Consider the following 12240-nt stretch of genomic DNA (forward strand, 5'->3'; position numbering starts at 1 on the left):
GGCTACGCATGCGCAGTTAAGTTTTTTCTTGTCAGACGTCCCTGAAATAAAAAGTGAAATGGATGCAGGAAAAATTACAGAATACGCGGACATCTGATGGACTACAATACATTTCTTAAACCCTTATTTGATTACTGTTTTATACGAGGTAATCAGATCTGCAGTATTTAAACGTGTTAAACCCATTTGAGCAAGTGGGCAAGAACATCTGGAGACGTATTTACAAACAAGAGTATTAATTCTGCAAAAATATATAATATAATATAATATAATATAATATAATATAATATAATATAATATATAATATAATATAATATAATATAATTAATATAATATAATATAATATAATATAATATAATATAATATAATATAATATATTTCAAAAGAGAGGTGTTTGAGAGAAAAAAAAACAGCTTTTGCCATTAAGTGAACAATCAGGGCAAATTGAAAGAGAGCGTAACCCACCTGCTCACTGCCACAGGAGTCCCTCACAGCTCGGAAGACGGGTATTGGATTTCAGCATAGCTGAACAAACTTCTCCCTCTTGTGGAGATAATAAGACGTACATGAGAAAGATTCAACAATCTAGAGAAGTTATGACCTGTTAGATACAGGTGTCAGATTGTTTAGTCTAGTCTATCTGTGATCTTGTACTTTTTGTTTCCTGGCCTAATTACAGAAATAAACCAATATTTCAGAATGAATTTCTGAAAAATATGTGAGGAAAAGTGGCACATAGAATCTGAAAAAACTGCAAGGGCTACTGGGGCAAACCTAGGTAGTATTTCATGATATCCGACTTGGGAGAGAGAGAGAGAGAGAGAGAGAGAGAGAGAGAGAGAGAGAGAGAGAGAGAGAGAGAGAGAGAGAGGTCTATTTTCAAGCATTTGATCATACAACACAATTCATTGCCTAATGTGGACAGAGGATACTTTTTTACATACACATATGCGTATCAGTTCCCAAGCTGGCAACGTTTATTCATGCTTCATCATCATCATCGTCATTATTATTATTATTATTATTATTATTGGTTAAACGCGTTGCTAAATCTGGTATAGACCGTTTTAAGGACGTAAACAATAATAAACGCGTTGTGATGATACTGCGCATGTCTGTTTCGAAAACATTTCCGGTGGCGCCATTTTTAAAGCACAGAGCTGTCAAAACAAAATGATTAACAGAGTTTTAAGTCTAGCTAAAACAGAACAGACGAGATATTCATAAAAGCTAAAAATAGATGATGACGTGGAATTAGCAAACCCCTGAAATCAGACATTGAGGCGACAAATGTTCACTCATAACATTAAACGTGTACCTGAAGTACCGTGTCCAGGCGTGTATTCTTCTGGTTGAGACCGAGTGCGTCTACAAGAGAAAAGCTGTAAAGACATATTGTAGTCTGCATGCCTACAATTACTTCCTTAGCGGAATGGTCGGAAACATGTAATTAAACAATGTGGATGTTTATTTTGTGTTTGGTGAGGATTGGAGCGTCAACCCGCTGTTAAAAACGTTCTCTGCTAGGGTAACCGGGGAGGTTATTACAGGGCATTGCACTTGCATGACCTGTGAAGTCTGTATGTCTATGCTAATGATAAATCACATTGCTAAATGAGTTTGATTAAATTGTAAGGAGTGGAATTGAAGGTTATAAATGATATTTAAAATAATACTGCAACTTTAAATAAGAGCTGGAGATAGTACCTCGAGAATAGTGATTTAATCGCGGAAAAGAAGTGTGTGTGTGTGTGTGTGTGTGTGTGTGTGTGAGAGAGAGAGAGAGAGAAAGAGAGAGAGAGAGCGCAATAGTGAGTAAGTGAGGGAGAAAGAGAGGGAGAAAAAGAAGAGAGAGAGTAAGTAAGTGAGAAAGAGAGAAAGAAGGAGAGAGTGGGTGAGTGTGTGTGTGTGTGTGTGTGTGTGTGTGTATAAAAGAGAGAGAGCGTGTGAGTGAGTGAGTAAAAGAGAGAGAGATTAATCATCTGTGGCTAATGTATGAGTTCCAGCTCCCATAAACAAAGTGTTGTTGATCTCCCGAGCTTCTTGTCGATGTCCGAATTGCAGTGATAATAAACCAAATGGCAGAAAAGGTTTAAATGCTCCATTCCAGCTACTGGAAGCCAGTGGAGGAAGCGCAGCAGTGGGAGAACTTGGGCAGGTTGAACACAAGTCGCGCAGCTGCGTTTTGGATCATTTGCAGTGAAAGAATAGCGTTCAGAGGTACAGTAGACCTGCAAGCAGAGAGTTGCAGTAGTCCAGCCTCGAAATGACAAGAGCCTAAACAAGACGGTGCACTACAATGCTGATTTAGGTGTCTTTTTTAAACATAATCCATATTAAATTCTAATTTATCAGGTATTTTGGGTTAGAGATATTTTGTTAGTCAGTGTCAGCCTTTTGACTTCCCTGCTGTGGTCCAGTTTAACATCTGATTGGAGGCCACTCTGTGCAGATGGGTTTCACATGAACGGCCTGGGGATCAGTGAAATTACGGCGCAACACTGGAGTTATGAAGATGGATGTGGATCGTGCTTAATGTCAATAATCTGCTACAATGACTTAGGATGGGTTCCCTCTTGAGTCTGGTTCTTCTCAAGGTTTCTTCCTTGTGCCGTCTCAGGGAGTTTTTCTTTGCCACAGTCGTCGCCACCGGTTTGCTCATTAGGGATAAACATAATTATAAAGAAAAATCCTATTTATTCTTCATTAACGCATTATATGTGTATACAAATAAAAATTGAAATCAACTGCAATTCATGAAGCCTTTAGTCACTTCCTTACACAAACAAGTTGGCGTTGAAATGGTCTGGATAAATGAATTGCACTGGAGTTTCCCGACTTAAGTGCACTTCACCAGCTTTAGCTCCAATTGTATCGAGTGCACCTGTAGAAGGCGCGTAATTGGAATTGGGAAACAGCCTTTTGTAGCGGAATGGGTATCGCGAGATCACCTTTTAATTGCGCACGCGCATTATGCAGTCTGTCGAGTTGGTCTTCGCCACGTGCGGTCAATTAGAGTTTATGCGTTATACATGTAAGTAAACATTTAATTAATTATTCGTGTGAATTAGACGTTTATTAGTATCAATCAGGGAACGCTATACACTATATTTTTGTGTCAGATATTTAAGCATTTCTGTAAAGCTGCTTTGAGACAATGTCTTGTGAAAAGCGCTATAGAAATAAACTTAACTTGAATTAAGAACAAACTTTTTCCTCGTTTCTTATTAGTTGCTGAGCTATGCTGCATTCTTATTTCCATAAAATAGAAAGCGTGTTTAGGGACATTTTAAAACGGTGGCTAAAGCTGATGTGCTGAATTATGTCGAAGTTAAAACTCCAGTTGTTAGCAGGCTGAAAAGAGGCGCTTTATATAGCGGGCTGGTGCTAATAGTCTTCAGTTTAGCTAAATTGTGTAGCGCATGTCTTTTTATACACCTGGCGAAGAGTATAAGAACATCTGTCTGTCTGCTAAAATATAATGTAATGCTACTTAATTATAATGCGAATTATTTTTGGAATGTTTTTAGTTTTTTTTTTTTTCAGATTAATTTTTTTTCTTGTTAAGAACAAGCTGGGAATGTTTGCTATATACGCGGTGGTTTCGCGGTGACTCGTCCCTATTTACAGTTCATTAAATTCGGTTCATAGAAGCCATGAATTAGAGGTTAAATAAAAGCATATATAAATTTTACATTTTATTATTAAGGCATAATACCTTTTTTTTAAATATATTTTTTTCATTACTTGAAAAGAACAGTAGTGTTTGTCAGCATCACTACTATTTGTTTGATTGTTTTTTATTTGTGTGTGTGTGTGTATATATGTATGTATGTGTGTGTGTGTGTGTGTGTGTGTGTGTGTGTGTCTTATTTATTTCTTTTTAACAGAGTAGTGAGAAATCTACAGGATGAACCGCACCTTCTCACCATCACTGGTTAGGCCGACCCTGCCGTTGAGAAGACCTGCATCAAGTCCAGGTTTATTGACCCCAGGCAGCCAGACTCCACTGACTAACAACCAGGTCACCTGCTTACCTCAGGAACAGTCCATCAGCCTGCCTGGCAGCCCTGATGGTATACTGAAGCCTAAAATTACATTTGTTTAGTGCTTCTTTTAAAGTCCTAGTTACTTTGGATAAAAAAGTGTGTGTATATCTCTTTATGTATCTCTCTCTCTCTCTCTCTCTCTCTCTCTCTCTCTCTCTCGCTATCTCTTTTTAGCCCTCAAAGCGGAAGGTAGCAGAAACGAGAAAGAGGCTCTTAGCGTTTCACAGAGAGCCGGACTAATGTCTGCTTCATTAACAGTGAACCTGTGTAATTACTGCAGTAATCAAGGTCAGTTAAATCTGTTGTTCAAAGCTACACATTTCTTTCTGATTTTGTAGTGTGTGTGTCTTCATCACAATGCTGATGTTTGATCATAGGTATTTTTAGGTGCACACGCTGCAAAAAGACTTGCTACTGCTCGGTTAGTTGTCAGACAGAGGACTGGAAGGCCCACCGCCACATTTGTAAACGAAGTGCTTCAGAAAATGATGCAAGGTATGATTTTAGAATATTATGTAAACAAGTATCTGTTTTTGATTTTGTATTAATTATTCTCTTTTTTGTGTTATTTATTTTATTAAATTTTTTTCATCAGTGATAAACCAAAGGAGTCCTCACTGCTACCTTCTGGAGATGGCGCTAGTGGTGTAGAATCCAATGTATTTTGTTTACACTCTCAAAGTATTCCTATGTTAAGAACATAAACACGCATGTAAATGTTGGTGCATGTTTCTTTTGTTTAGCTGAACATCAGCAATGTAGCTGAACCAAAAAGATTATTCCTGCGAGATTTACGCAAGAATAACCTTAAAGAAGGAGACAAAGTTCAGGTATGATTTAAATGTAATTCTTCCACATGGTACTTTTTTTTTTTTTTTTCCCCTTCCCCCCTTCTCTCTTTCTGGTAAATTCAAGAGTCAATAAGCTTTTATTGTAATTCTCTTGTAATTGCGATTCTATCTGCTTTCAGGCATCCATAGTGGAAATGAGGACCCCTGGCAAGTTTTTTATTCAAATCCAGTCTGTGGAGATGTCTGAGACACTGAACAACATCAGTCTAAGCCTACAGAAGGCCTACAGTGGTTCACCTGCATCTGTATACAAGCCTGAAATTGGGGAACTTTGTGCTGTGCAATTCTCTTTCGATCAGGTTAAAAAAGTTTTTAATTGTTCATATTAATAGATAGTTATAATGGACTATGTTTAAAAAATAAAAAGATTTTTTTTTCACAATTCTACACACAATAGTTTTAATGTTTAAAATTTAGTTAAATCGGATTATTTAAAGCCTTATTTTGGATTAATTATGTTTTGTCAAATTGCAGAATTGGTATCGAGGAGTAATTGAGTCTGTTGATTTGGTTCACCACACTGCAAAAGTGTGCTACATAGACTTTGGAAATGAAGAGGATGTCAAATTTGACCAGATTCAAGCCCTGTCAACAAAAATTGATGTGGCACCACCATGTGTAGGTTCTGTCTAAAAGCATGGTTTCACTGATTGTATGTTAACTGTCATTGTTTTTTTTTGACATGGCAAGTCGTGTATATCCAAAGTAATCAACATTTTGCAGGCTCTACAATGTTGTATTGCTGGGGTAACTGCACTCTCAAGCAGTTGGACAGGTGAATGCTGCATTGCCCTGAGGCAGCTGGTTGCTGAAAAGATCCTGACTTTTACTGTGATGGATGTCCTGAAGGATAGCACTGTGTTTGCTGTAGATGCACCTCTGTCCACACTTGGTAGATCAACACAATTCTCATATCAAAGTGGAATATTTTGCAATATATTCACAAATTTAGGCATATGCATTTATTAGTCAGTCTGCTAATTATGTGGAATTAAGGGCAGCATTCACAATCATTTCAAATTTATCCACAGGTAAGAATCTCGGTACATTCTTAATTGAGCAGGGCTATGCAGTGGAGAACACTTCTACAAAACCTCATGTCAAGCAAGATGTTGGTGAGTTATTTGTAACAATCTTAGGATTTGAAATTGGTTTATTACTTTTGTTTTAAGTGCCATTTATTCTTTCCTTTTTTTTTCTTTTTTTTTAAGATTCTTTAATGACTGCATCATTTGAAAACTTCAAGCGTTTGTCTGATGGGAAAAATGAGAATACTGAAGCTCAGCCACCAGAGCCCATGAGCCAAGGAGTGGGAGATACCTTCACAGCTATAGTCACCCATCTTCAGTCTCCTTTAGAGATCATCTGCCAAAAGCTAGAAAATGCCAGTAAGAACAGTTTTGGTTTTATGCCATTGAGGCAAATAAATGGATTTCAGTTGGATGAAACTTGAGGTGCAAAATGATGTTGCTGTCTAAAGGGTAATTTATAATATGCCAGTATGTGTGGGTGTCATTCATTAGTTGTTCTTGTTTTTCCTCTGTAGGTGTTATTCAGCAGCTACAAAAAAATTTGAGAGAGCACTGTACCAAGTCTCAGGCCAGTGAGAACTTCCGACCTGCTCCTGGAACTGTCTGCTGTTCTCTTTTCTCAGGTAAGGATAAAGCACAAGTCCTCTTTTTTTTTTTTCTTTTTTTTTTCTCTCAATCAGCTACAACTTTTGGTGTTATTGTGACTTTGTCCTCACTGTTAGTATTCATTAATGTACATATTATTGTTCTTCGTGTTCCTTACCAGAGGATAATCAGTGGTATAGGGCCAAAGTTCTGGCATATTCATCTGAGGATCATGTGTGTGTGGGTTACATAGACTTCGGGAACTCAGAAGAGGTGTTGTTGAATCAGTTGCGTCCTATCAGTGTGGAACTGTTGGCTTTGGCTACTCAGGCAATCCCATGTTCTCTGTCAGGTAAGGCAAATATTGGGAATTTCTGGAGGTGCATGCAATCAGACCACTTATTTGACCAAGCGAAACCATGTTTTATAGTTTCTGGCAACATAAAATATTTACAGTTTTGCACACATGTAATCTGTGTTGACCTTTTGAAAATTGTCAATTTTGAATTGATTTCTTGATTAATCGAAAGCATACAAAATATTTATTTATTTTTTTCTTCTCCTTCAGGTATTAAACCTACTTCAGAGGAGTGGTCAGAGGAGGCAATAGTTACACTAAAAAAATTGGTATGTAACCGCTTCCTCCGTGTCGAGATTCTTGGAGAGCGAGATGGAACTGCTTTGGTCTCAATGGTTGATGAGTCCAGTGATCCTCAGACTAATGTAGCTGAGCTGCTGGTTGCTACAGGCCTTGCTGCTACTGGAAATGTAGAAACAAACATAGAGCAAGCAGTTAAAAACCCTGATTCTTGTCTCAGTCAAGGTAGATTACATTTCTACATGTAAAGTAACGGATCTTTGTTACTGTAATCACAATGTGTAATATAGTGATCTCATATTTTTGACAAAATATGTTGCATCAGACTGTAGTTTGTATATTCCATAGTTTAAAGTTCCTCTCATGTTGAACAAGACGATTATCTGCATGCAGGGCCTTTTTTTTTTTTTTCCTTCTTTGGATCAGGGGTATTAACTGCCAAATGAGCTAAATAGTAAGATTGTCTTTAGGAAAAAAAATACATGCACTGGTTTTAGTACATAGTTACACAAGCTATGGGATAGTTTAAAAATACATTTTATTTAAGTTTAAAATGTAAATGTGTAGCTAAATCAGAAATCCATTTGATGCATATTTAGATTTATTTTTATTTTATTTATTTTTTTATTTAAATCATGTGAACTGCCTTGCACTGTTTTTTTTTTTTTATGCACTTTTTTCCCCCTCACAGACAGTCCTGTCGACAAATTGGAGTGGTCTTGTGTAAAACTTTCTACTGATGGCCAGAAGGTGGTGCTAATTGTCAGTGTACTGGAAAATCCTGGGTCGTTCTATTGCTGTAAATACAATGCATTAGGTATTGTGCTCCTTGTCTGTATTTATTTATTTATTTAAATCAGTGTTATGATGTTTACTTATAAATATTTTTATTTCTGTGTTTGACAGACATGAAGACCCTGGCAGACCTATCCACTGCTCTGACAAAGCACTGTGAGGCTGACAGGACTCCCTTCACCCCTGCTGTTGGGGAACCCTGTTGTGCTCTTTTCAGTGGTCAGAGACATGCCTCTATTCATGAAACGTTTGGATTTAAGTTCACAATTTTATTTGCCCTGTTAAGTAAAGTGCAACTGAATTATTCTTTTTATTTTTTACTTTCCCAAATTCCACAAGGAAATTTACATTTAAATTTATTTTGCTTTTACCCTTTTGTGTATCCATCAGATGGGAGCTGGTATAGGGGCATTGTACAGAGTCTTGAGGGAGATGGAACTGCAAAAGTTTACTTTGCTGATTATGGGAACGTTTGTAAAGTACAGGCAGCCCACCTAAGAGACATCAAACCTAACTTTCTCAAATATCCTTTCCAGGCCATTTGCTGTTGGCTTGCAGGTATATTTTGTCAAGTGTGTGTGTGAATTGACTAAATATTAAATAACTAAATATTGACCTTGTTCTGCCTAACTCCACTTCCTGCAGGACTTGAGCCTGTGGGGGCAGAGTGGAGTAAGGATGCAGTGCAAAAGTTTCAGACTCTATGTGTTGGGAAGCAGCTTATCGGCAGAGTATTATCAGTCACTGAGAAGGGTTATGGAGTAGAGCTGGAGTCTAGTGGCTGTGACCTTGCTGCTGTACTTATTGCAGAACAGTTTGCCAAATCTTCACGACCGGAGCATAAGCCTGATGCACAAGCAGCCACATTCACTGAACCGACAGAAGCATCTCCTCAACTGGTACCTGATGCAAATTACTCGGACACTAAGCAGCCAGCTATGTCCACTAGGCAAAAACCAACTGCAGCACAGATCAGCACATTAAGTCAATGCAAGTTATATTTGATTTTTATTAATTGAATTTCTCCAAAATAATTAAAGAATTTGCTTTCCAGAATTGAGTGTTTTTACATCTGCTTCTATAGCTGCTTTATTTCCTCTGGACTGGGAGACTGTGGAGTTGCCTCGTAGTGAGACTTTCCAGCCTCAGGTGGCAGCAGTGACCAGCCCAAGTCTCTTCTATGTGATGAATCCTATAAAGGGTGTGTAAATTTTATTATTTTACCTGGAATACTGATTTTTATAGAGATAAATGTGGATTGGGTTGGAAGTGGGCACTTTATAATTTTTTTATGAAAAAAAAACAAAAAAAAAACTACACAGTTATTCATATAGAGGTGTTTTTGTTTTTTTTTGTATCTGAACATCTTAAACTTGTTTGGGGTTTGTTTTCACAATGTAGAATTTGTAGTCATAGAAATGATGCATCTGATTGTTTTATTCTCAAAAATGCTTTTTCCATTACATGTGCATTTTACAGTGAACATAGAGAAGTTACAGGTTGTTATGAATGACTTGATGAAGTATTGCAGCAAGCAGACCCTCCCCAACCAGAGCATGCCTTTACCTGGAGCAGCCTGTTGTGCTCAGTTTTCAGGTCATTGCACTGAATCTTCAATTACAACCTCATAGTCATGCCAAACGACACCCTACTAGCAACTCTTAGCACTTAGAGTATAACTGTATTCCATTGTTTTAAAGTGGTCTAGTCTGCTAAAACTTTCCACTTAACATTAATCCAATTAAAACAAGTATTTCTAGTGTGTAATAATAAAAAAAAAAAAAATTGACCATTAAAACACCAGGTGACTAAGACTTCTGAACTTATAGTTAAAATAATAACATGCGTCCAGTGTGTATCTTTTCTCTTAAATCAGTGTGAAGAAAAGAAACTAAAATTGCACTGGAGTGATAATTGTGTGTTTTTTTTTTTTTTTTTTTTTATAAAAGATTTTACGTTTATTTACCACTGAATACAGAAGGGTGGTTTTCCTGATGACATTGTTTTGCATAATTTGAATCTATTCTATCTAAGATTCTGAAGTAAATTCTTAAATGTTTACTACTCAGGTGACAAAAATTGGTACAGAGCTGTTGTATTGGAAGCTACCAGCACATATGCAAGTGTAATTTATGCAGACTATGGGAACATAGAGAAGGTTCCTTTTTCCAGCCTCCTGCCTATCCCAAAAACATTACTGAAGCACCCTTTTCAAATTGCTAGATGTGCTCTTTCAGGTACTAGAACTTGCTTTTTTTTTTATCATTAATCAAAGCACACAATCTGTATAATCCATAATGTCAATAAAGTAGCATTGCAGTTTACTTGTAAACCTTTCTTTCCAGGTAAAGAACACTTCCCGACCGTGTGGCCTCCAGAGGTCCTGGATCTTTTTGGTGTACAGCTGAATAGCAAAGTCCTTGCCTCTGTAGATAATTTTGATGGAACCTATAACTTGTTAAATGTTACCAAGCAGGAGGCAGCAACATCAACTCCAGGCAGCAACATCAACTCCATTATTTTAAGGGCACTGAATAAATCTTCTGGCGAGTCTAGCACTAAAACACTGACCCAAGACACACCGGTCCAGGGACCTGCGCATACGCATGCTGCAAGTATGTCCATGGCATCAGCTCCTAATTCACCAGCAGACGCTGAGAAATCCAAATCCCCAATTCCGGAAAAAGGTAGACATAAATTAATTTAATAGAGAATATTTAATTTCTAATCGATGTTAAATTGCCTCTACATAGTGCATACACCATAGTATATCAATGTAATACATTGAGTTACAAGGACGTGATGTTTCATTTTTAAATTCACAGATTGCTCCTGATTTAGGTCAACTGTTGAGATCTGTAGTTTCCAAACAACTGGATTAAAAATAGATTCCATAACAAGAATAAATTGTCAGTACAACTTTATGATACCAGAGAACAAATAAATGCCTATCCTGTTCAGGACAAGAAAAAGCTATCCGATATCAATTATCACTTTCCACATCATTTATTTTATTTCATGCTTCTGCTGATAGCTAATCATCTATTATCTATCATCATGGCGTTGGACTTGACATTTGAGACTATACTGCAGATTAAGTGGGTTCTCAGTGCGAAGTTCCCGAGGGAAGATAATAATGGTTAAGCAATGAATTTTCTTACATTTTTATAAATCTATATAAATTTGAATGTTCCCTACAATTATCTATTCTTTCAATTTTTTTTCTATTATTGTTGTTTTTATAAATGCATAGGCACTGTTACACCTGTTTTGTTTATTTATTTACTTAGCTTTGGCCCAAGTTGAATTAATATCTAGACAACTTTGTCACCATGCGTATAAAAATGCAGTTATGTTGTTTTTTTTTTGTCTCTGGCTGATTTTAGAAACTATTATGACCACAATAAACAGCATTGAAAAAGATGGGCCACATTCCCCTCCAGCTTCAAGCGTTACCAATAACGGTGGGTATCGGCAAAAGTTTACAGGATTAATTTGTGGTAGATTGTCACTTTGTGATTAGTTAAAAGTGGGATGTTTTGTTAAATATTTTTCTTTTTCTGTCTGAAAATGTTGCTTAATTTACTCCCGTTATTGGTTTATTTTAGCAGCTCCCACTTCGTGCTGCTGTGTGGCCCTTGAACAGAAGGTGAAACCATTTTTTAAAATATATATTTATTTATTTTTCTTTTCACTATATATATAAAAAAGAAAATATCAAAAACCTTTTTTTCATTTCCTTCAGATTGCACAAATTGAGAAGTTGCTTCTTCTGCTTGTGAAACAAATGGGTGAAAAAGTACAAAAGTAGTTTGTGTACATTTTCAGTGTTTCTAAACAGATAAAGCTGTTAAGTTTGTTAAAGCAGTAGTTCAAAATGTAATACTGTACCTTATCTACAGTAGTGTTTCTACATGAGTATGCCTTACATTATCAATGTAAAATGTTTGACACTTGGTATATTTGAGCCATCTTTTGTTACTAAAAACAGTAAAAGATTTGGTGACTATATGGTCTCCTCAGATTGCATTAGTGTTGAGTGGAGTTTCCTCATTTTATTTTATATTGTTTTTGTTCCTTTTTTAATATAATAATTTTGTCTTAAGCATTCTTTTTTTTTCCCCTAAAACTTGTTCATTAGGCTTGTTTTGATGTGATTTTTAGTTTCAGTTTTAATAAAGTTATTTGCATTGAGTTTTTGCATTTTTTTTTATTTGCATAAAAAGTCTGAAAAAAATGTTTTCTGTCCCTCTTCTGGTCCTTCTGTTCCATTCTGACACGTTGTGAACTTTTTGATGTTTGTTTGCAGTGAGAATCCAGAACAGTGGTAG

General features: G+C 36.5%; 1 protein-coding gene across 2 annotated transcripts; it reads left to right on the plus strand.

The window, feature by feature from the left end:
• The first annotated feature begins 21 nt into the window (after positions 1-21).
• tdrd1 (tudor domain containing 1) lies at positions 22-12103 on the plus strand. 2 transcript variants are annotated; one of them, XM_083556003.1, is made up of 25 exons: positions 22-148; positions 3893-4076; positions 4224-4337; positions 4427-4544; positions 4645-4708; positions 4793-4879; positions 5020-5199; positions 5375-5518; positions 5624-5792; positions 5932-6015; positions 6112-6288; positions 6447-6554; positions 6698-6868; positions 7085-7339; positions 7806-7931; positions 8021-8128; positions 8300-8467; positions 8555-8899; positions 8994-9110; positions 9389-9505; positions 9979-10146; positions 10255-10596; positions 11296-11373; positions 11518-11558; positions 11655-12103. In XM_083556003.1, exons 2-25 carry the CDS (start codon positions 3911-3913, stop codon positions 11718-11720), a joined length of 3513 nt encoding a protein of 1170 aa, XP_083412129.1. In that variant the 5' UTR covers positions 22-148; positions 3893-3910; the 3' UTR covers positions 11721-12103. The 2 variants fall into 2 exon arrangements, with proteins under 2 accessions (XP_083412129.1, XP_083412130.1); XM_083556004.1 differs by having other exon boundaries at positions 11521-11558.
• Positions 12104-12240: the final 137 nt, after the last annotated feature.

This window comes from Silurus aristotelis, assembly GCF_946808225.1.
Source record: "Silurus aristotelis genome assembly, chromosome: 12".
Lineage (NCBI taxonomy): Eukaryota > Metazoa > Chordata > Actinopteri > Siluriformes > Siluridae > Silurus > Silurus aristotelis.